The following is a 26,454-nucleotide window of genomic DNA, read 5'->3' on the forward strand; positions in this document are numbered from 1 at the left end:
TCCAATCAGCATCCATTATGGCACCGCACAATGAACAATATAGACTTCTGGCTGTTAGCCTTGGAGAATCATGGGAGTGCTGATGCCAACAGGCTTAAGTCAAAAGCTTTATGTGTTTTTAAGAATAAAATTAAAACTAGCTCATTGAGAAAATGTCCAATATATCCATTTTACTATTTTATCTGGATCCACAATGTTTCATCCTTTCTGCTGAAGTTCCAAAAAAAGCACCAGTCTCAGTACTCAAGCCTAAAGTTGGTCACTAAACCCAACATACAAGCTGTTTCAATACTAAAAGGAGATTATCTAAAAATGTTGGTTGATGTAAATACAAAAAATACGCAAAAAAAAAAAACACCCACCCCAAGTTAGAGGAGAAATTAGATACAGAAAGTGGGGTTCTCAGAAAATTAATACAAGTGTAGAAAACCCCATTAAATTTTTATTATTATTTGTATTGTACATTTCTAATTTGCCATAAGCATCCTTGACCTGATCTTAACCTCTCTCCAGCTGTCTACCTTCATAAATGGTGGGCAATAGGCTGCCAACAGAAACCCTAAATAATTACCGTAACTTGCAGTAGTCTCCCAGGTATTAGAAACGAGAATATGAGAATAATCAGCAGTTCTCGAATATGTGAAGATTATGAAATAAAAGTCCTATCCTTCACTATTTGGACTTTACAGCTCATCCGGTCATCGACTTTAAGAGGCATTTCTTGCAGTTTGTAAACCAAAAGGAAACAAATGCTAAATCACATTTAGAAAAATTGCAAACATGCACATTGTAATTATCGTTTTGCAAGTAGCAGCGTTTAGGCCTGCAGCTCCTAAACTAGTGATAGAAATTAATCGCTTAATGTTAAAATAATGAGCAAGAACATCTCAAAGCATTGATTTCATGAGTCATTGTTTATTTACAAGCAGCTATAGAACTGCTACATAAAAGACTACAAAGGACAACGGACAACAAGAAGAGAAACTATGGACCCTGTTTCCACAACACACATTCTACACAGAGCCTTTTCTGTATGTACGCAAAGATAGGACTCATTTTATGAGTAGATTGTTTTACACAGGAGCAAATTTAGATCCCCAACGGTGAAAAACTTTAGAAACAAAAGTTACTGCTAAAGCAGAGGTGCATGTTCTGCATGGATTTGCACCAATGCAGATAAACAACTATACACTAAAATGAAGTGGAAGTTCACACACAAATATGTTGTCCAAACAATTGGGGGAGGGGGGGTGGACAGTAGTTCACCTGTGTGATATTGATATTATGGTCTTCATCATCATCAAAAGATAGTCATCACCACTTAATAACAAGATTAACTTTTCAACCTGTTTACACACACACCATGGGTAACAAATACAAGAAAGAAAATGAAAGATTCACACACACTCCAATGTACTAAACACAACATGAGGGATTTGCTCTGTAACCTATAAAAACAATTCAAGTTGTCCCAGCTATGTAATCCAATGGTTTTTGAGTAGACAGTAATATGGCAGTCCGTATTTAAAAGACCAAACGTGCACTTTTCACGAGCTGCCATGATTCTCTCTCTCTCTCTCTCTTTGCCCTTCTGCTCCACGGGAGGTTTCTGTCCTCCCTGAGCTCGCCTTGATCTCTCTCTCCCTCCCTCCCTCCCCTATGAAACAGAGTACCCTGTTGATATTTTTTTTTTTTGGTAGTAATGTATACCTTTTTTAAACACCCCGCCCCACCCCCCTTCCCCAAAAAAAAGGGAACCCTAATGTTGATTGAACCTCCCGCGTTTAATTCTATTCGAAAAATGTGCGTTTTTGCCATAACGCAAAACGTGAAGCAGATAAAGTAATTTGGTTTAGATTTTTGGATTCAGGAGGAAGAGTTACCTCAGGGGTCCAAATTTTGTGGTGATTGCTTAATAAACACCCGTAATACTTCAAATATACTGGATGAAGAAACCACGATTAGTAAATTTAATAAATTGAAAAATCAATATTTGATCAACTAATTGTCAGACAGTCGAGATGTTTGGCAGAAATAGTTGTTTTGACGTCCTCTCTTAACTAAAAAAAATTCGAACAAATCCGAGACGGGTGGTGGACACCCCTGGGTGAACTGACGTGGAATGTTGCACCTTACGCTTGTGAGTATGTGTAGCATAATCGTATCATAGTTTGTTCAATTGGACAAGGTGATCTTTACTCAGTGTACATTTGTGTTAGCATTATAAACTGTGGGTTCTGTCCAAAAAAGTCTAGGCTTGCCTTCCTCGCTGCCACTTTATCAATGTGTCCCATATGATACATTTATGCATCACCCATATTGCCACTGAGGATACCCCCACCATTAACCTCTAAAAAATATTTGAGGTTTTATACAAGTTGTAAGGTGATAATAGAGAACTTCTAGGTCCATTCCCCTATCACTGGTTGTCTAAAATATGTAACGTGCTGAATTCATTTTCAGAATAAATCTATATTGTCCAGTCCAATTGTAGATTTTGCAATAAAAAGAGATTTACTTCATTTTAGATCTTAAGTTACATAGTTACCAAAGAGAGAGTTCAGTTCCCATACAGCCTGCAGACCCATGATTTTGTGGCAGACAGTGCTCCGAGTTGGCTGCAAGGCAACTTAAAAACTTTTACAATGGTGGGTGTGTTTACATAATGATGTCATCACAGAGGTCACATGGATGGTTCACAATAAATCAACATTCACTTCACGGATCTACTTTCTTAGAAGAGATATTTGCAAGAGATATAGTTCCTAGCCTCTTCACAGTATTTTATTAGCAATTCCTCAAAATAATAATATGGTTTTAACAATAATATATAACATTGCAAATCAGGTTGCCGACAATAAATGTTATTATATATACAACTTTAACACATGCCTGCAATCAAACGAGACCTTGGAAAAGAGGAATATACAGCAGAAAAGTACAAATTTGGGTACAACACAGAATGAATGTCACCATCACAAATTCATATATATATATATATATATATATATATATATATATATATATATATATATATATATATATATATATATATATATATATATATATTTTATTTTTTTTAAAGGGCACATTGGCGATCAACCCCTCTTGAGGATCAAGTATCGTTCATTATTGTCCCCAAAAGTACAAAAGCCTGCATGAAACATTTTGGCACAAAGTGACAATATCCCACCACTATATGAAGTGAGAAACCAGGTATTTTCAAACTTTTCTTGAAGTGGTTGGTCACTCATATACACTATATGGACAAAAGCATTCGGACACTTGACCATTACACCAACAGGGACTGTAATGACAATTTATTCAAATACATATACTTTAAAATGGAGTTGGTTCTCTTTTGCAGCGATAACAGCTTCCACTCCTAAACAGAGAAGCGTTTCCACAGCTCCACAGTCTAGTGTCAGTGTGCTTCACACCACTCCATCTGACGCTTGGCATTAGTCCTGGTGATGTCAGGTTTGCATGCAGCTGCTCGGCCATGGAAACCAATTTCACTAAGCTCCAGCCGCATAGCTTTTGCGCTTACATTAATGCCAGTTGAAGTTCAGAACCCTTCAGCTATGGAATCAGAAGAAATGTTGGTGACTTTTATGCACCATGCAGCTTAGCAGTCGTTAACCGCTCTCTCGGATTTTACGTGGTCGTCCACTTTGTGGCCGAGTTGCTGTTGTTCCTAAGCGATCCCACTTTCTAATAATATCACTTACAGTTGACAGTGAAATACACAGCAGGGATGATATTTCACGAACTGTCTTATTGCAAAGGTAGCATCCTATCACAGTACCACGCTTGAAGTCAGCGAGCTCTTCAGAACAAACCAATTTGTATCACAAATGTTTGCAAATGGAGACTGCATGACTATGTGCTTGATTTTATACACCTCTGGCAACGGGTCTAATTGAAACACCTCAATTCAATATGTAACAGGTATGGCCAAATACCTACACTATATGAATAAAAGTATCTTGATAGTAACCGCCCAAAGTCATGTCCCATCTGTAAAAATGTGTCATTTTGGGGGAGCCACCTGCACACCAAGGGGGAATTCAATTAGCCACGATGTTTAGCCAAACATTACTGCTGCACACATTTCCGGGTACTATGTATACCCCAACATGATGAAATTCTCCTCTTCCCTCTATGCTGTGTGAGGAGAAATCCTTGTGACCGTTCCAGAGGCACTCCTCAGACAACAATCTCCCCCCTCCCCCAACAACAGATAAAATATATTATATTCAGTTCATTTATAAGGACACAGAATCACCTAATCAATCAACAAAATATTAACAGAACAATATACAAATTGCTTTTTTTATTATCTGTAAAATAACAATACAAGAGAAAGTTACTACAGGTAAAGAGGTAGTGTGTGAAAGATAACACTGAAGAGGACAGGAAAGTAAACTGACCATAGAGGTGAAGGGAAAGTAGTGTAAAGGGCAAGTGGAGCGTGAAGAATTGTCTTAGGATGAGGTGGGGTAGGCAGGCACGAAAAAGTGCGTTTTGAGGGACCTCTTGAAAGATTGGAGGTAGAGTGAGAGTCTGGTCTGGGGATCGTTGCGGGCGAAGTCTTGAAGGCAGGAGTGTGAGATGGTGATGAGAGACGGAAAGTAAAAGCTCACTGACAGAAAGGAGTAGGCACATAGGGGAGTATTTCTTAAAAAGGTTGGAGATGTAAGAGGTGTTAAAAAGGGTGTGGGTAAACAACTTGAATTTTATTCTAGAGAGAATGGGGAGCTAATGGAGGGCTCTGCAGGGGGGCAAAAAAACACATGGATATAAAATCATGACACAATCCGATAAAAAATCGATCATCTAGAGGACAGAACCTAAATTTCAGGGGGGGAGGGGTGGGCTAGTGTTAACACCACACAACTTCTATTACATTGCTCCCGTCACAGGTATGAGTTAATATAGTCCCTTGCTAAGTAGAATTTCCATGACCCTTTACTTTCTACCAGCCAGAGAGGAAAGAGGACAAAAAAACAAGAATCGTAAAAATATTTGTAGTCAAATTGCTAAATTGAGTACTTATCTAAGAAAAGCATACACTAGTTATGCAAGTAAAATGTAAATTATGAACAAACATATCAAATAAATGGAAAATCCATTGCTCATCAACCTAAAACTTTATCAACTGAGAGGGCAAGGGGCCCCACCATCCAGATGCCCCCACCCTCCTTACTCTGTGTTTTTAGGAACTCCTTAATAATGTACAGGTGAATTAATATTTTTCATTGGATCAGTAAATTTCCAACTTTTTCCCACAGAGGGAATATGAATGAAGACAAGACCGGTTGGGGACACTTGAGGACAAGAACTGAGAAGCCATGATATAGACACACCATCATCCGAAGGGTTTCTTAGCACAGATTTTATGTTATCTAACAATCATTCCAACTTCTGTCTTAACTATACATTTTTCACATATATATTTGGAAATGTTATGTTCATAATGGATTAACCAGGATATTGTTTGTTTAATAGCCCTATAACTATGAATTTTTCAGAATTCCCAGCTAGCGATACAGCAGTGAGAACATGTTACAAGGAGGAGATAATCTCTAATGATTTCTATCTTATATTTAACTTAACAACAGACCTCATGGTCAGAAACAACCTCTTCCGGGTCAGGTGTTGTATCACGTGTGTTGTCAGACATATCTGAAAGTAAAATAAACAGAATCAGCATGCATTGTGTTCACCATCCGATATAAACCCATATTGAACTGATGCTATATGAAGTCACATGGTGTTTTCTATATCTAGATAAAACCCTGTCACCCTGCAAATCCCATCTACAACAGACAGTGCACAATCTCAATTTATTATGCCTATATAATCAAGACCACTGGTATAGAGAGAGATCTGTTAGAGATTTTTACTTTTAACAAACCAAGGAGATTAAATCATTCTTCAAAATAAAAACAATTAGTGCCAGGGAAGTTTGCAGTCCACTTGTAACATACAATAGTGGAAAATATTTTAAATGCTTTAAACCATTTTACTGTACTGTGCTTCTTGTAATTAAGGGCTACAGAACTGGAGGACTCAATTACTGGACCCTGGTCAGATGTTTTGACACCCGCTGATCACAGGTGTGAGGTAGTTAATGTAAAAGTGTCCCAAAATCTGCCCTTGTTATCACGATTCTCTCAATAGTTAATAAAGAACAACTGAAATGGGTGCTTTAGATTGCCAAAATACTAACGTGTCAGAGTAAAATACTGGAGAGGCTATGAGCATATTAAACCAGACAAGTCAGCTAATGGTGGCTTAATCAATAATTGCTTCTTCAGTGACTATACTGCCCCAGCAGCTGCAGCAACGTCTAGAAGGCAGGTAAGTTACAAAAGTAGATATTAGAGAACACTGAGAAGGATTAAATTCTAGCATTAGATATTTAATAGCTGTGATAATTGAGGTCTGTCATTCATTCAGATTGTCTGAACTGATCATGCAGAATCGTGTAGAAGAGAGATTGGAGAGGATGTGAAGTTTGAGGACTAGAGAACTGAACTAATTACTAAACGTGTATGTTTGAGAAAATGACTGTTAGAAAAACATGCATCATACTGTAGTTATCAGCAATCATAACACCACATTTGAGGGATTAAATACATGAACACGATTTGACATTGAATTGGTTGCTTTGAAAAAGTGAAGCATTGTACCAGATGAGCACCTCTTACTAAACTGCATCTAATATCTATTACAGTGTTGGCTAACCTGTGATACTCCAGGTGTTGTGAAACTACAAGTCCCAGCATACCCTTCCAGCAATAAGCTGCTATATATTGGCAACGCATGCTGGGACTTGTAGTTTTACAATACCTGGAGCAACACAGGTTAGCCAACACTGATCTAGTATTACATTAGCAAAATCTAAATCCTATAAACGTTGAATAGAAGCCAGTATCACTTCCAGACTGTGTGGAGTGACATATTGAGGAAGGAAGAGGTCCCTCAATACTTATAATTCTATAAAAAATTAAATATGGCAGGCACAACAAAATACCAGCACTTACAGGGAAAACATGGAAAAACAACTGTGAATGCATCAGCATGCTGTTATATAACTTCGTACCAATGTACAAAAAAGGCCCAAAAGACCACTTAAGTCAGGGTTATTTTTTTATTGTTTTTTTTGTTATTCCACCTAACAGAACAAGACGAAGAAACCCAAAAAAGAAAAACGTCTCACAACAAGCACTAGTAACAAAGCGAGTACTGCATAAATAATCAATACCTAAAGCATCACACTACCACTACCATCAGGTTGTGCCACATACTCACAACATTGGGCTGGAACTCGTATCTTCTCAGTAAGGCAGCAAACAAATACAAAACCAATTAAATCTCACAGCACAGACAGTCCATTCCCAATATCTCTATTATACAAACATAAGTCTCCCCCACCTCCTCCTGTCAGCATTCTCTCTCCTCATCAACCTCTACTTAAACCATCCTTCCCTCACACCTTCTTCTCTCTCAAGCCATTTTCTCCCTTACACACCTCCTCTCTAAAACAGGAATAATGTTACGCCGGGGAAGCGCTAACTCTGTATAGGAATACAGCAGGGATAGAAAATAAAAACATAGCCATATCGCCATCTTTATTTATTTTTTTAGTTACCATGATATGCCAATAATGTTGATATATTGCCAATCCCTGGTTCACAGAAGCATTTGTGTTCCCTATAACACTGGGCAGCCCATTACAAAAGCACTGACATGTGAACTGTTAGAGTGACACAAAATAGTTGGATGCAATCCTGAACAGCTAAATTCCTGCAATGCACTTTGCATTAGTATCACAGATCCTTGTGAAGAATATGTTCACTGTATACATGAAGGTTCTTAATAAACGCTGGTTGAACCGTGACCACAAGACATGCATCCACTATATTCCTCTCATGTGTACTTTGGGCAAGTTCTCCATAGGGATGAATAATAAATAATACCAATTGCATGCACGAAGACACAAACGTGCCACAAGCACAGAATAAGCACCCATGTGTATGAGCATTCATATACAAAAAAATAAAAATAAAATAAATGCAGCAAGGCAATACAAATATTTTACTGCACTGGGTGGGTCAGCAAAAACATCCATTTGGCCAATATACACAGATAAAGCTACTTGTAGAAAAACAAAAACAAAAAGGTAGTAAAGGCACAGGAGTGTGGGCAAATGAGCAATATCTGCAATGCTTTGAATGCTAGAATTACATTAAAGCCTGTAGAAGCTGCAATCCTTTGCTGAACACTGTAAACATTCTAGGGGGAAAAAAAAGGGCTCATTCCACAACAAATCAACACAATATTAGAAAACATTCTAGTTTCAATTTAATTTGGTATAATACATGCTGCAATGAGTGTAATGAAAAACCCCCAAATCTTAGGCTGATATGTGCATTGGTTCAGAAGTTATACGGCTTTAAAGCTGCAACTTTTTTTTGCGAAAAATTTACTTTCAACGTTTTTTTAAAACTGCATTTGTAGCTCATCTAACTGAGCTAGAGAGTTGGACATGGTCTCATTTTAAACCTCTTTATTGGCTTTCATGTGATATATAACAGCATTATGGTTCGATAAAAATGAAACATTTTAAAAAAACAAATTTTGATTTTCTCAAAAAGCCATATTTTTACATTTGGGAAAAAACATCTCAAATTGTGCATATATCAGCCTAAGATTTGGGGATTTTTTTTTTACATCCATGACAGCATCTATTATACCAAATGTCATTACAATCTGAAACTGTCAGGTTGAAACCCTGTGTTGATTTGATGTGGATTGACCCAAAGGGGAAATCAAACAGTGCTTAAAGTGTCCTGCAGGGGAATATTAGGCCAATTATAGTATAAGAAACAGTAGTTGCAGCAAGGTATATAACAGAGCATGACATCTAAGCAGAGGTCAACTGTTAGAATTTGATTTAAACCTGGCAGGACCCAATCTGCATTTTCTATAAGAGTTAGGAAAAATATGCTGTGCCAACAATTTTTATATAACCGCTTTGGTACATAACTAAGTGACAAAAAAGAAAATATTTTATAATGACCAATATTGGAATAAAAAAAGTAAGAAACAACTTTACAGAAAATGCGGTAAGTTATAAACAAACAGTGTCAGAGAAATGGGACAGGAAATTTGTATATGAAGCAATTAAGTACTTTCTTTCCCCTTCTATGAATAATCACTTCAAATTACATTAAATACTACTAAACAAGCTTCTAAATTAAAACATAATTTAAGGTACATTTAAATTTTTTCTCAACATCCTGTTATTACAAGTTTGCCAAACTAAGTCTGCTCATGTATTTCAAAACAAATTCAGAAGTAGCCTTCAGCTGCTAATTTAAGCAGAATGTGTTCATTTATATAGCTGGTAAACACATTTAATAAAATACCAGCAGTTTGACCCTTAAGTGCCAACGGCGAGTGGGATTTTTCCTCTACATGACCCCATAAATTGCTAAGGAAGAGCCCCACTTGTCCTCTGCATTTAAGGGGATAAGAAGATAGATGGATCAGATCCCCAATGTTCTGTGGGTTTTCGGATGCTACCGAAGGAAAGGAACCTTAACTCCATTAGAGACATGCGTGCACCACAGCACACTCAAAGTCCATTAAAGTCTATGGGAAATGCCAGGGTTAGGGCGAGCCTCTATCGCCTAAGCACTTAGAAAGACGGGGTACCCATGTTTGAAAAAGTCCCCTCTTTCAAATGATGAATAATACTTGCTGATTACTTTTGATCAACAGGCATTAAATAAATATGCAATGAGCTGATAAGTGCTCAGTACAGGAGTGAGAATTGCCTCTGTGGCAAAGGGGTTAAACAATAAATAAAACACTTCCCACATTAGAATAAAGTGGAATGTTATGCTAAAATAAAGTAAAATACAACTAGTGATAATTGTACACAGCCCGTTCCCACAAGTACTCCTAACTTTTCAATTGGACAACTTCATGTTGAACATCTGTATCATCATAGTGGAATAAAGAGGATTTTGAAGTTTTGGATAGCAGCAAATCGAAAAATCTGTGCAACCTTGTCACTCTGGAGATCTTAATGTCATAACAAATTTATAGCTGGAATTGTAAGGACTTCCCCAATCCTCCCTAGTCTGTGCTCCAATACAGCTCTGGTATAGGAGCACAGACTAGAGAATTTAGCAATTGCTTGAAAGAGTCATTTTTTCCAATGATCTATCCCTTTAGAAAGCATGTAGTTTCATTATTAGTGGCCAGTCATGCTTCCCTTATAACCACAATCCAGCATTAACTACATTATTGCAGAGTCTACAGCAATAAGGTTCTGGCTTTGGCTAAGTGAAAAATATATTTAAAGTAGAGATGACCTTTAAAAGAAGCTAAATATGCCATTCATGCTATTATCTTTATTTGTATAAAGTCACACATAATAATATCCTGTCCTAAATATTTATATAATTAGAATATAATTTGGTTCATTTTTGTTTCCTGAGAAAGCAGAATACAGTGTTTATCAATAAATTGCCAAGATACTACTACAAAAGCTAGGTAGACACTACAGGTTTTCCCCCCCAATTATCATGTCAATCACGCGATAAACAAAAGTTATGTAGAATATCACAATCGTGTGCACATTCCAAATACCATGTTTTATCGCCCTAAAGCACATTGTATCATAGGACTTTCTAACCGGACTAAAAATCTCTATAAATGATGGAATGATTCATCAAATAATTTCTTAAGCTAGATACACACTACAGAAATATTCTCCAGATGCGATATTGTAACGATTTTACCAACAATCATCATGCAGATTCATGCGTACACACTAGATGTTTGATACGATTTACTGTATAATCTCTCTGCCAATTCTCCAGAGTGTATGAACTCATGACCATCTGTCCGACAACTCTGTCATAGTTCCCCCAACAGTGACGCTTTTCGGGGTGCATAAAATAATGATGTTGTCTCTTACATCTTCTACGTGGTACATAGTTTAAACATGATGACATTGAAATAGTAATCTTTTCATAGCGAATCAATAATAAACCTTTTTACTTGCTCTGGGTGTGTTGCTGCATGCAAGTGTATACAACATGAATTGTGTCACCTGTGACAATACATATTCTCAATAAAGTCTCATTTATATACTCATGTTGCGCGTCCATTTCCTTCATTGTGTATATATTTAAATTTTTTTACAGCAGAGTTTGGCTGTTCCTCACCCAGTTTTAAACCTCCTACACAGCTGTTTCTGTTTCAGTTAGTGAATGCATTTCAACCTACATATGAACATGATGATCATTATCACCTATTTGATATGATTTATTAGTCATACACTTGACTATAATCCTACAAAATCCCTTACTTATTGCAAGTGTACCTAGAATTGATGCCGTTTTGAAGGCAAAGAGTGGTCACAACAAATATTGATTTGATTTAGATTCCTCTACTATTCACTTTGCCTTTTGTTAATTGATAAAAAGAAACTATTAACACGTCTATATTTGAAAGCATTCTTACTTTGCAGAACTTTTTCCACACCTGCCCAAAACTTTTGCTCAGTACCTAGAGATAGATAGAGATATATATATATATATATATATATATATACACATATATATATATATATATATATATACACACACACACACTCCGCTACACATGCAGGGGCGGATCTAGAAAATGTTTGTTCCCCGGGGGATGTTAGGGCGGGGCGATTTAGGCCCCGCCCCCTTTCCGTCTTCTGAGGCTGTTGGGGGCTGCACAGTATGTGCAGGTCTGCTCGGCAGTGACAGGCAGGGACAGTGTGTTTAAAACACAATCAGAGCAGCCGGGCAGCACACTGTCACTGCCAAACGGACCTGCACATACTGTGCAGCCGTCGGCAGCAAACCCCTGCTAGGGGGGGGCCATTGCCCCGATCGCACCCCCCTGGATCCGCCACTGTACACATGTGTGTTCATGAGGTAAAATTCCCTCACGAAAATGAGTTTGACCCCTCAACTCATCAATAATGTCAGTATACCAAATTTCAGCCCTTTTTGAGGTTTTTTTTTCCCACACACACTAAGAATTTAGTAGGTCAGTTAACCCGTTCATGATACTCATGCATTCTAGTCAAATCAAGCTACTCAAGCTGTTAAAAACTCCCCACTGTCACCCCCGGCAACCACCAACCACTCCCAACTGTCACTTCTCCTTCAAGAAATATATAGGTCAGTGTATAACTCCGCCCAGCAGGTGGCGCTGCAGCTTGGTGTTTTTTTTCTACACACAGACAGACTAACACACGCCACTAAGCATTTATAATATATATATATATTTCAGTTCACCAAAGAAACCAGAATGCTGCTTACAAAATCCTTTATTTTCCAACATAATAAAGATTTATAGTAAGTGGGAGTGAAATAGGAATTCCTCACACTACAGAACAGGATGATATACTAATTACTATGATACAACTACATACTTTAACTTTTCCGGTTCAGTGTTTGCATTGTTCTTACCAAGGAGTGAAGCAACAAAGCACAATCTTTTCATTTATTTGAAGTGGGCTTTATATTACAAAAAAACAGTGTACAGTTGTGAATGGAGTTGCCGATTGTACACTATACACAAAGCTAAACAAAGGAATGAATGGTAATGATGGCACTTCTTGTTTCTGGAAGTATGTTTGTGGGTTTTTTGCGTACTGAGGTTCAGCCTTTTATTTAAATTAATTTAGCATACTGCTGCTGGGACGGCAGATATCTGTACGGAGTCACAACCATTTGAGACGATGGTTATGAGACGAAAATCAGAGATTATACAGTAAATCGTATCAAATGTCTAACGTGTACGCATGAATCTGCATGATGATCGTTGGTAAGATTGTTAACGATATGGCATCTGGAGAATATTTCTGTAGTGTACACCTAGTTTAAGAAATTACCTGATGAATTCCAAGTAATAATGTATATTGTTAGTGAACATAAAGGCATAATAAACAAGGAATGAACATTAATTTTAAACTACCCTCTTAATTTAAAGTTGCATTGCAAACTATAAGGTGCATTTTTCGAATGTACATATATTTCTTGTGTAGAAACAGGAAACCTGTTTAACACTTATTTAGGATTCATAACTCACACCGAGGAAATAGTGGTACTGAGGTGCTCCCCCCATCCTTAACACAAAACCAGCAAATTAGGAATGGAGTGTGAGTGGGAGGACCAATCTCATTCTTCCAAAGCTATAAGAGGAACCTCAGGGCTCCAGCTGGAAAATAAAGGCCCTATTACTACCACCTTTTAATAAGTGATAGTGCTACTTTAATGATAAATGGAGCAGCAAACTTTATATGGCATACTGACAATAGTAGAAGAAATTGCGATTACCAAGATTGCATGCTACTTTTATTAGCTTATTAGTGTTCATATACTGCCACTATGCTACAACAATCTTTCTGGCTCGAAACTTGTGCCCTGCAATAATGTAATTTTGTATTTAAAGTCTGGAATGTAGGCATGCAGTAAACTTCCCTATTGCAAGTAATCAACTTAACAACACAATACTTCTACAATGCTGTTAAGCAAAATTGGTATCCAAAGTGCAATGTGAAATTGAAGCACATGTAAAGTTCAGGCGACTAGTGCCGTGAGTATGACCGGTTTGTTAAAATAAACCTTTAATGCAAATTTGGTTGCTCTGATGCACTGTATTTGTCTGAATGGTTAATTTTCAGGCATGTCAGGAAAAAACATATAAGAAAAAACTGCTTAAGTGTCATTGTTGCAGGATTCATGCTTGTTACAGCACAGCTTCTAAAAATAACAAGCTGCAATAATAATAAAGTACCACCAAATAACCTTCTAGTTTGGCGTTTTGAAATAAACAACCACCCCGGCTGGCAAATTCCTAACGGCAAGAAATTCACGCTGTTCCATACTTGTGCACATATGCCATTAACGATCATTAAACTGCTTTGTCCATGTTGAAGCCAGCCTTTACTCCAGGTTTTGTTTCACTCCTTTCAGAATTACTAGTGGCTATTAAATCATCTATCTTGCTTTTCAGAATTAGAAGCCTAAAAGGAAATGCCTGCTAAGTTCCAAATGTAATGTTTTGTGTACATGTTAAAACAAAAACACAACATCCTCCAATAATCCTTCTACCAGAAAACAGCGTAATATAAGCAACAAGCACTAGACGCAAATGCCAGCAAATACGGTAACAAATCTCTGCCCCTTCTCTCCTCACATCTCTTATTTTTTAGTATGCAACAGAAGAGAAGAGAAACAACAGTGAACTGCTGAGAAATGTAATATACAGACAGTCTTAATCTCCATATCATTTACTCAAAGTCACTCGTACTTCAAACAACCAGCACAGAAGATGGTGGGCAATATACCCTTGTATCTGGAATGTTTTCCCTTGGAAATCAGAGGATCTGTAAGCAGCCAATAGCCATTAGATGCACTCTAACGGAGAGTGCAAGTAAAGGAGACAGGAAAACTGAGTATAAGCATTTTATCCAGATAGATTTTAATGAGAGTGGACTTACCCTGTAATTTATGTACATTTTAAGGAAATAGAGGTATTTCTATGGAGACACATTAAAATGGGTTTAATAACAAAGGGGTCAGCTTATCAGAAGTTCCAATATATACCACACATGTACAAGGTTTAAATCATACAGAATAAAAATAATATTACCACGGCAAAGTACAAACGCATTATTCATTAGCTAATGAATAACGCATGCCCGCATTTAATCTGGAAATGGGAAAATCCCCACTGTAGCTTCATACATGGACACATTTAAGCTGCTTAATGGAGGCGCTTCAGAGTGGTATTACATTAATTCCATTTCCGTTGTCATTTCTCTTATGATGCCTTTCTACGAATTCATTTTCAGACCACTGACCAAAAATAACCAACTATTTAACCATCATCCCAGTGAACTTGTCCCTTAAGAAAAAAAAAAAAAAAAAAAAGAGAGATGCAGGTTTTCCTGTCTAGCCAGTTGCTCTAACAGTTACCACCCATAAGCTCCTGACATAACCACCTATCAATAGAAGATAATATGAAGTCAGTAGTGGTTGGCTGAACACATTACTCTGACGCTCAACCAAGTTACTTCCATCAACACCTCACATCAGCATTAGAACAAAAAGCTAAATACAAACCCAAAGTTGTACCAATTTAAGTGTTATTAACAAATTATTATTACTAACACTTCTTAGCAATTTAAAATTGGGGACAAACACAGTAATAAGACAGGCCTGGGTATTAACAGACAGTCAAAGCAGCAAGAGGTTCCTGCATGCAGCTTACAATCTATAGGGAAATAGGAGTTTTGATACATGAGGATAAGTGGCAATTAATCAGGAATGGGAGCAGCAATGAGTGTGGATAAGAGGCGCAGATCTTTGGCAGAGAGGATGGAGTGGGGCACCAGTAGAAGACTATTTTGCAAAGAAATCAAGTTGTGCCACTGCATTCAAGTTAGGATGTAGGTCTGGTTAGGGGAAGACGCAGAATTACAGTAGTCAATGTGAGAGATTATGAATGCATGGAAAAGAGCAAAAGCAAAGAAAACCAAAGCAACCAACCTGATATTTACCTATACTGTCTACCTCAGTGATAGACAATCTGATACACTTCAGGGGCCACATGGGCATCCCTCTAAAATTTCAAAGGGCTGTAGATTACCCATAATGTCAGTAATAACTTAAATATATTTAAACAAAGAAATAGACATCTGTAATAACAAATCAGCAGTCATTTTAAACAAATGTTACAAACACGGTATAACAAACTGACAAATCAGCCTTCTAGTAGATCTAACTAATTAATGATTGGTTGCTATGAACTACCAAAATTTGCAATGCTAGTACATAACTCAATGTGGTGGTACAAACTTGAGACAACAATGCAGCAACTGTTGAAAATATGTAGTGTCCTATATTAAAATAAGGGCAGCTATTGCTCAAAAAAAGTTCAACATAGCTGTCCTTAGGATAAAGTTTAAAACATAATTAGATAACACACTGTGTCAAGCTGATTCACTGTAAAGCCGGGTACACACTACACTGTTTTCGTCCAATAATCGGCTAAATTAGCAGACATACGACCGCTCGTTCAAAAGTTGGGTCAGTGTGTGTAGTGACACGATGGTCGAAAGTCTGCCCAAATGGACGATTGTCGCCTTATTTGGTTGGTCGTACCGTTTAATATTTTCGTTCCAATCTCGTTTCTGTTGTGTAGTGTGTATAAACTTCCGACCGATCCACAACAGTGAGTATGAAATTACAGTCATTGCTCACGACAACATGGCTGTAAAAAGTCGCTAAAGGGACGTCCGCTCTTCCCTTTATCGTCCTAAACAAGGCTAGTGTGTATGCAGTCCATGGACCGAGCGATCGGACCACCGATCGCATGTAAAATCGCTTGGCATAAAAAGTTGGTTGAAATTTCTGTAGTGTGTACCCAGCTTAAGGCTGGGTACACACTACAGGTTTTTCAGCCAAATATCGGGCCAAACAACCGATAAACGATCGTTCGGCCCAATATTGCATTAGTGTGTATACTTACACGATTAACAACAGTAGTTCCAAAGAACCAAACCTTGTTTCACTTGGCTGTTCAGCAGAACTATAAATCTTATTCAGCTATGGAAAAACATTCTTCCAATCCTGCAGTGTGTATGCACTCACGCTCAGGATCCCCACAGAGTTTACAGTCATGATCTTTTCAGCTGACGGTTATGACAGATGAAGAGCACAGATCTGAGGGTAAATCTTTTAAAACATGTATAGTGTGTACACATGAATCAGCATGCTGATCAGGACTTTTTTTTTTTTTTTTCCCAGTTGTTGTTGAATTGCAAAGGCACTAAAGAGAAAATACATAGTGCCTTGTTTTTTTCCTGTTACCTTTAGAGGTTTGACAGATCTTTTTTATTTTTTTTAACTTGTTATTCATTTCTACATAACACAAAATACAACTAAAAGTAAATTCTGATTATTTCAGCTTCGTTCAGTAGCTTGTCTCCTGCATGCCTCGAGTCAGACTCCCTCCCCTAACACGTCTTCCCCATCCTCCTCCCACAGACACTCCTATGCCTGGGAAGGGTGTGCTGGACACGTATACAGCAGTGATGATGTAGCTGCAGATGTGTCAGTAAGCTCCACATCTCAGCCAGCTGCCTGCCTCACACTCCTTCATAGTGTGCAATGCCGGATACACACTGCATGCTGGTGCAAGGAAATGCTATAAATGACTAAACTGCACAAGAGAGGCCAAATACCAACACACCATATGTGTATTCAAAAAGAGACATGCATAGTTATACATTTATAATAGGATTCTGAAAACTCCAAATCTATATCTATACCAGTTAAAAATATTTGTTAACTAAATACAGAAAACTTTGTCAAAGTATATGACCTGTATCTAAAATGCCATGCTAATCATACATACATTAATAAAAAAAACAATTGCTTGACAGAAAACAGTTTTGATCCACCTCTGTGCTTTAACCCATTTGTAGGACTTCTGTTACACCAACTTCAGTCATTTTTTAAATTTGTCTGTTGAAAACTGTAAGTGTACAGAAATGGTTTGTTTGGAGTAAACAAAAATATAAAAATATATGTGTATGTAGCCAGATGTACTATAGTGCCTCAGACAGCTTACAGAAGGCATAGCTTTTTAAGAGAACTATAAATGGAGAATTACATTTAAATGACATGTAAAACTTCCTAAAGAGATGTCTTGGAAGGTACTCAAAGTTCAAAAGGCATTTTGTAAACAAGATGCTATTGCATCCGTTTCCCTGCCAACATGTCTGCGGAAGCACTGCCACGACTGTCAGAATTGGATACTGCTATCCCGACCAGGCTGCCAAAGCATATATTAACCAAGCACTGCATCATGCAGACAATGCCATTTTTTTATGTTCATTGCAAATAGCACTAGATGGGAGACTCGTATAAAGATTAAAGGACATTCCCTATAAAATTATGATAAAAATATTTAAAAATAAAACAAAATAAAAGAGGAAATTGCTTTCTCTAATTTTAAGTTTACACATATGCTTACATGTTAATAGGTATTCATGTATTGCTTTACCATTAGAATAAAAGCTGAATTAGTGGAAGCCAGAAACTAGGATCTTACCAAACTTCACTTTATCTATAATTCAATGAGCGAGTAGGTTTATCATTAATTAACCACACAGCTATACAATACTATGCTTCTCGGTCAGAAACTAGCTTTTAGTGCTAGCAATTTATTAGATATTTCGCACATACTTAATAAACCCTGCGAGGTTTTTGTCTACTATGATCTTAAAATTTACATTCAAATTACCATATTCTACAACAAAACAGTTTTTGTGAAAATTGAGTGACATTTCTGCTCATATACTTTATTAGCAGCCAAATACTGTTTATGCTTTAAATGAAATACCAGTCAACTGTCCTCCAAAGACACCCCACACACATACAACAATTTGGTCACTAGATCATACTTTACAATGGTGGTCAATTTGGTCTAACGGACAATAACACACTCAACTCCTTTCCCATTGCCAGCAAAATTGTGTCATCCAGTGGATCCTAAGCTTTCTCAGTTCGAGGCACTCTAAGGGTCTCCATAATTTTTTCAAGGCACCCCTAAGGCAAAATAATTACCAAGTAGTCACCCCGCCTTGCTTACCAGCGGCACTTGCCGTGGCACCCCTGTGTGATCGCCATGGCACCCCAGGGAGCTGCGGCACAGAGTTTGGGATCCACTGGTGTAAGCCTCATTCAATTTAATAAAAATACACATTAACAGGTAACAAAAAAGAAAGAAAAAAAGAAAATCTGAGAATTTTTTCAATACATCTTCTACTTGGCACTGCACTGGAACACATGGGCCACCATATATACCAATGCCCATAATTTAGTTTTACAGCTACAAACTTTTTGGGGCAACATTGTGAAATACCCCCATCCTTGAATAGTGTGATTGGTTACTAACTGCCACATAATATTGTACGGCATCAAAACCTCAAATCTCTTTTTAGTAAGATATTTTGTGTTATCTGGAAAATGGAGCTGTGTACAATCCCTGTTGCGGTTTAGAGGTGCCACGCTGGCGTTTAGAGTATATTATCCAGCAAGAAATATATCTCATTTACAGATATATGTTATGCAACACACAGTAAATATTTTCAAATCACAACACAATGATCAGAAATTGCAAAAAATAATTTTTTTGAATGAGAAGAGTAAACTAAGATAAATATATAAAAATATCAAAATTACTTCACTGTCACATACATTGATGATATTAATATCATTAAGGTCATGTCATTAATGTCAATTGTCATTCATCTAAATTGCTGATTTACAGTACCTCAGGTAAGAGATTCCCAAGATCTAGTACGTCAATAATTACTTTGGCCTCTTTTGTTGTAAAGTAAAAGATCAAAATTATGGTATTTCTTTACAGACAAAAAGGGGTAATTTAAAATGGAAAAAAAAAGGATTATAGACACAAAGTTCTATAGAAGAACAAATTGTATGTGCAGCAGGAGTCATAATAGACAAATGTTGCTTAAGATTTGGTCCATCGGAGACTAACTTTGGTAATATATTCTACAGAACACAGCTGCCATGATGTTTACAGCTAATGAATAAACATAGGCATATTTCCTGGCAAAGTCATACTAAATATTACTTAATGTTAAATATTCTGATATTCTCTTTTCTCAATTTAGTGACATATAATGGTCAGTTTCATACTCTAATTAATAGGTAAAAATGGAACTCTTAATAAAATAACGCAGATTCTACATTTTCTAGCTCTATTTAAAAGTGAATCAACAGAATACGTTTTACAAGCTACACAATATTTGAACAAATAGTACCATTTAATTAAAGAAGACAAAATAGCTTATAGATTGATGTGCCAATGATTTCATAGTGGAGAGCAGCAGAACAACTGTGTTTGTCTAAACTATGTAGATCCTGGTTCTTTCCATCACTTCCTTTTTCCTTATCTGTACTGCAAAACAGGAGTCATAAAACGGATATAATCATCAATTAAAACTACATCCATAAACCACTGTTTTCATGTAAAAATTAAAAAAAGAACTTTATAGTATAACCACAATTAAATCCTAAAACATATCTAAGCGAACTATGATCTGCACACAAACCAGAAACCCTTGAGAAAACCTTACCAACTTAATAGTTGGTTCCTTTCATCTAAAAACCTCAAACCACAATTCAGGCTTTTAAATACACATAATAAGAACCCTCCCATTTTCCTAATAGATAGACTTAACTTCTATCTGGTGCATAATCTCCTAGTTCTACCTAACTACCATAGCAAATACACTCATTTAACAAAGCAAACAAGTGTTTAATTACTTCACCATATGGGGAAGCCTATTTGCATATCAATATATTTTGATGCTTTGCTATGTACTTAGCATACATCCATGGGAACATACTGCTAAGAAAATCAGTATATAAACGAAAGTACTATCGTTGTCACAATTATTTGTTTTAGATGGACAAACAAAATCACACTTCACATAGCATAAATCACTGTGATGTTCTAAAGGAACAAGGATTGAGATAATCGTAGTACCATAAATGCTTGTGTGGAAAAAAAGACACTGCTCTATGGTTTTAAATGCAAATTTCAGAGGATGTGATAAACTGGATATGTTAAGGGAAGATGTCAATACTAAATGAAAGTTTTTAATTGAGCCAATTTAATGTGTTTCATGATTCAAAGTGACTGCTCTTTGATTCATTCAAAGTAGCTCCTCAGTTTTACCAACATATATCATAAATAAAATATTCATTAGAATGTAATCTATCATGTTAATTATAAAATATATTTCTATTTTCCCACAAAAGTATATAAAACCAATACCTGTTTAATGGTTGTACATCATTTTCTTCTCAATACAGTTAGATACCATGGACATTGCACATCACATATGTAACAATATAGTATGGAGTTACTTTACTAGGTTTACACTTTCTCTTAGACACAGGTCTATACAGCACTGTGCTCACACACAGGGACACATCGTGGAGTAATAACATTTCAGCAGGCATATCGTTTAAATGTTATATTTAGGTTGTCCCCGGCTCACATGGACACACTATGGGGTAATGACACTTCTGTGCAAGAAAGACAGTATAAGACACTACACAGGGAGTGCTGGAAGTCTCACCTGTTGCATCAAACACTGCAGCATTACTACAGGTACAAGCGTCCCCCAGCACACAGGTGCATATACAACTAGCTGTATACCCGCCTACCTGTTGCAGCAATTTGCAGATATACTTTCTAATGTACAGGGCAGATGTACCACTGCTCCCCTCACCTGCTAATGACGGCTCCTTCCCCTACGTCACATACACCGGTCTCTTCACCACCCGCTGTGTGTCTCCAGCCAGGTGAAAGACCCGACCCCCGTATAGACAATCCTAAGAGCACCCGGAAGTGGAGCCACTCTCTTGCTCACTCTTGCGACAGCTGGCACATCTATGATCCGGAATAATGTTGAATGTTCAAGCGTGTCTTCCTCTACCAATATGGCGGCGCGTCAGGCTAGTCCGTACGGATGCCTGCCCTCTGCTGGTTGGAGGATATATTGTTTGGCTGACTTATCAGTTGGTTATCAGTTTTGGGGTGTTTTAGTATTCTGGCATGTTTGTATCTTCACTACAGAAAGAGCTGTGTGAGTAAGGGAAGGGGCTACATATAGGTAAGCACAGGGTAGGATCACAGGTGTGCGAAATCCCCGCTTTATACCACATGTACTGGGTATAATATTAATAACTACTTCGCACAAGTCTATCGCAGACGGTGACCGGTTTGCAGTGAAGTGTGATTTGTAGCTAGTGATGTTTATATAAGGATTGCTACATCATGTATTGTATTTAGAATTTGTTCAAGATGCATATAAATGAGTTAAATATTTTGTTGAGAGGAAAAAGTGGAATAACTTCTGAAAATGCCCTCTTACCAATTTTGTACATTTGTTTTGATAAATATTTACATTTTCCACAATTCTTATACACAGAGGCAGAACAGTGCATTGTCGGCCGTACCAAGATTTAGGTTTATGCCTGGCAATGGTACCCTAGCCAGCCAGAATCCCAGCTTTGCTCTCAAAAGAGCCTTCTACAGCATGCACCATTTGTTACATGCCCATACAAACTGTTTCAGCCATGGTGGGTCAACAGCGGAAAAAATAAACTGAAATGTGTATATTGGGGCACTCCGGGATTTGTTTTTCTTATATATATTAATTTATTTTATTACTGTATTACAGATTTTCTTTATTGACATAACAGAAATAACAAGTTCCTGGAGTGCCCCAATATACACATTTCTGTTCCTTTTTTTCCGCTGTTGAGTCTAATATTCCACATGTGGGAGCAACGCCCCTTGGTGATAAACTTATATAATTTATTTGTTTCATCCCTGGGACTATATGTACACACAAAGGGACAAAGGGATTTAATTTGGTGCGGTACAAGTAGTTCAGCCATGATGGCACCTGCGGGTCAGAGGTCTAGAGGGACATTTATTATTAGGAAAGTGCCAGTGTTAGAATATCTTGCCAGTTTATTGAGTCTCCTTGACCAGTGTCCAACAATCCTGTTAACTTGTTTCTCTGTGAATTCATCTCGCAATGTACTGACCACCGCTGCAAGCTGCCTGCCATTCTGATCCTGAAATTTTTATTGACCCCTGTTTGCTTCTTTGCTCCTGGATTGTTTACTTGGCAACTGTTCGTAGACTTTTAGTGCTGCTCGTCATTTCTGCAGAACAAACAATCAAAATGTTTTTATCATTCAGACACCTGTTGTTACACTTTGTCTATTAGTGTGCTGAATATTTGCTAAAGGAACTTTGTTACTGCTAATGTTTCAGACGAGCAGACACTAAACCCATTTTTATTACATGAGCACCTGTCACTATACACTACTGAACCAGCACTGTAATCATTACTAACTTGGCTTTGCTCCTCTGTGTTCGGACTTACTGTTAGCAACAGAACATGTTGCCAGCTGTCTTCTATGAGGGGCGAGTGTCTGACCTGCTTCTACTACCTGGTTGTTTGCTGTTCATACCATCGTAGTGTTGGTCCTGTACTCCATTACAGATTGGTCATCCGTTCCTTTGTGTCCTGACATCAGATTACCATTCTGGGTCTGTGAGTCTAACAATTTTTTAATTATTGTTAAGCAAGAACTCTCAGTGTAGTAGCCATCTCTAATTTGATGCATTGCTACATGCTGTTAACAAGTGTAACAATAAGTGTTGCTGTGCTCCAGGTAATCCTTGTTGTATTCTCAAATACATTATCTGTACCTATTTATATTAGAGATGTTCACTGACTCCTGTGTTTTGGATCCGAATTTACTTCGTGTTTTGGTTTTGGCAAAACTACCCTCACGTGTTTTGGTTTTGGGTTTTGATCTGTATTTTTTTGATAAATTGCTAAAATATGCTAAAATCACATAATTTTGCTATTTTTTTGGTTCCTACATTATTATTAACCTCAATAACACTAATTTCCAGTCATTTGCAGTCAGTTTTGACCACCTCAAAGCTCACAATATTGTTTTCATTCACTTTCAGCCAAAGACTGCAGCGAGCTGGCTGGATACTAAGCGACAAAGCAACAGCACAAACACATGGCAGTTTATAGCACATCTAGGTAACATTACCACACAGCAGTGGCAGAAAAGTGGTGCAAGATGGAATTGTCCTTGGAACCTCCCACCCACCCTTATGCTGGCTATTAAAAAGGACATGTACAGTTTAACAAAACAACCACTGCAGCGACAAGGAGTGCCACATTTGTGGCCAAAGTGCTTGGTTTGTTTGGGCCCCCACAAAACAAGCTAGCAATGGGCTTAAGACAGCTAAGCTAACAGAGCTGTCAATGAACTCCAAGACTTTAGCGAGCTGCCTTGTTGCTCTGTCGATTAGTAACGGCACAAACACACGGCAGTTTATAGGACATTTAGGAAACAATGCCACACAGCAGTGGCAGAAAATAACTCCCACCCTCCCTTGAGTTGGATTGACATAATATGATTGATGGGCAGCAGAGTAGAAAAGTTATAAAGTCGACAATATAATGACATCAACGGTATTATTAGGACATCAATTGCCATGTAGACAGTATTTTTTAGATTGACAATTCAAATGTAGACAGTATTATCCCTAACTCCAACCCTGTCTCTGTCTGTGACGATTATGTAGTATATCTAATGACCGTTATTTACTGTTTGAATTCATGTATGACTATGTGAATATTTTATGTAACCTTGTAATGTAATCTCAGCATGTGCTTTTCTTAATGGCATGAGTTTGAACCTATGCAAGTGTCAATAATCTTTTGAAATTATCCAGATATAGATAAGCATCTCTGAGGAGTTTTTTTTGTATGCAGAGGATATGGACCTGACCAGCCAAGCCGAACGAGCAAAGGTGAGAATTCAGGTCCTGTGAACATTCCAGATCTCAGGACATTCCTAGCTCACTTTGAAAGCTCTGTGACATTTGGGAGATCAATCTGTCCTTATTGAAAGCTAAACTCCAAAGGTGGGGGGGTAAGAGCTATGTGCAGAAAGGTTTAAAATCTTCTGTTTTAGAAGTTACAGAGTGCATTTAAATGAGGGGGTCTATCAAGACTGAAATGTCCAATATTTCTCAATTGTGTTCCTTCACACACCAAGTCTTAACTAAGTAAGTAGTGACTGGTTTTATTTCCTATTTTATTTTCTAAAACTTATGTGTGCAACATATTGTATGTTTTTTTGTTAACGTTTTGTAACTAAGGCTTGAAAACATTTTTCAGATTACATTAATTTTATTTAACGTATTCTCTGTGATTTTTTGTAAAGTTACGAAGGCCAGGGAAGCTTGTGCTACATGTGTATGTGAATTAATGTTTCACACTTAAAAAGTGGTTTTGGTGTAAATAAGGATGCCATAATTAATCCTTTTTTGGTGGCAGAAAAGGTGTATTCATTGCTAAGTGACTAATGTGACGTCAGTCATGGGCAGCTGTTCAGATTTCTGTATCTGGGACAGGCTGGGCGTTCGTGACAAACTGGTTGGCAGCTTGGTGGGATCGATAATATTTTTCATCATATCATGTGTGATTCTAGAGAGAGTCAGCATCCTACTTGACCACATATTATGCTCAAGGCTTGCATTATTTTAAAGGTCATACTGCACATATAATTTATGTTTCCCCCCATTTTCTTGTTTTCTTTTTTAGTGTGAGGTCCAGGATTGCCCCTCACTATAAGCAGATGAAAACGGATGAGCTTTTGGCTTTGTGTGTTGAAAGAGGAATTGTTGTCATCCCCAGCAGGAAGCAAGAGCAACTGATTCAAGCGCTTATGGAGGCTGATCAGAAACTAAGGATTGGAGGTGGCAGTGAAGAAAACCTCTCTGCTTCAGGAGAGCAGTCACCACTGGACATTACCACAAATACCTCTGTTGAATCAAGTGAGGAGTCTATCCTGGACAGTTACCTTCACACTGCTCTCAAACAGCTGAAGCATGCTGATCCTGCAACATCGCTGCAGCTGATCAAGCAACTCCAAGAGGCTGCTGAATGCCGTGCAGACAGGGAGGCTGCTGAACGCCGCACTGCTGCAGACAGGGAGGCTGCCACTGCAAAGCGTCAAGCAGAACGCGAACACCAACTGAAACTAGCTAGGTTCAACAGCCAGTCCGCAGCCTGAGGTCCTGGTAGGAAAAAACCCAGGCACAACCAATTTCCTGTGTTGGAAAAGGATGGCGACCTTGATGCATTCCTGAGGGGATTTGAAAGGAGTTGCCGACCGTTTGAACTGGACACCAGTGAGTGGGCCAGCTATTTAATCCCTGGAATGAGAGGGAAAGCTCTGGAAGCGTACTGGAACTGGACGACGATTATGTTGCAAATAAGAAAGCTTTCTTACTTTGTTTCAACATAACTACTGAGGCTTACCGGCAGGAATTTCGACACTCACGGCGCAGTCCATTTGATACTTATGCCGGACTATTAACGCAATTACCATCCATGATGCCTCAATGAATTGAGGGATTGGATAGGGTACTGGACTATGATAAGTTAAATGATCTTATTCTCCAGGAGCTGTTCCTCACACTGTGCCCAGCTGAGGTGAGGTAATGGGTTGTGGATCGTGACCCTAAGACAGCGCAAGCGGCTGTTAGCTTGGCCGATAAGTACACAGTTACCAGGGTTCCTGTAATGAAGAAGAGTTGGGGAACGCCAGTGCAAACTACGTGAAAAGAGAAGCAAACTGGAGCATCACCCCTGAGTTCCCCGTCAACCAAACCAGCTGTTGCTGCACCTTTTGGGGGGCAGGCAGGGGAAAAACCTGTTTT

The 26,454-nt window shown here is 37.9% G+C and overlaps 1 protein-coding gene across 3 annotated transcripts in view; it reads right to left on the reverse strand.

Annotated features, from left to right (window-relative positions):
- Nucleotides 1-21,587, reverse strand: part of ARFIP1 (ARF interacting protein 1) — a 75,275-nt gene extending 53,688 nt beyond the window's left edge. For 2 of the 3 annotated variants that reach the window (XM_075198692.1, XM_075198672.1), the window contains exons 1-2: nt 21,410-21,587; nt 5,627-5,688 (exon numbers count right to left, since the gene is read on the reverse strand). In XM_075198692.1, the coding sequence (XP_075054793.1) occupies nt 5,627-5,686 (60 nt within the window). In that variant the 5' untranslated portion in view covers nt 5,687-5,688; nt 21,410-21,587. The remainder of the gene's footprint in view (nt 1-5,626; nt 5,689-21,409) is intronic. The other variant, XM_075198683.1, reaches the window with a different exon arrangement.
- Nucleotides 21,588-26,454: the final 4,867 nt, after the last annotated feature.

This window comes from Mixophyes fleayi, chromosome 1 (genome assembly GCF_038048845.1).
Source record: "Mixophyes fleayi isolate aMixFle1 chromosome 1, aMixFle1.hap1, whole genome shotgun sequence".
In the NCBI taxonomy this organism is placed as follows: Eukaryota; Metazoa; Chordata; class Amphibia; order Anura; family Limnodynastidae; genus Mixophyes; species Mixophyes fleayi.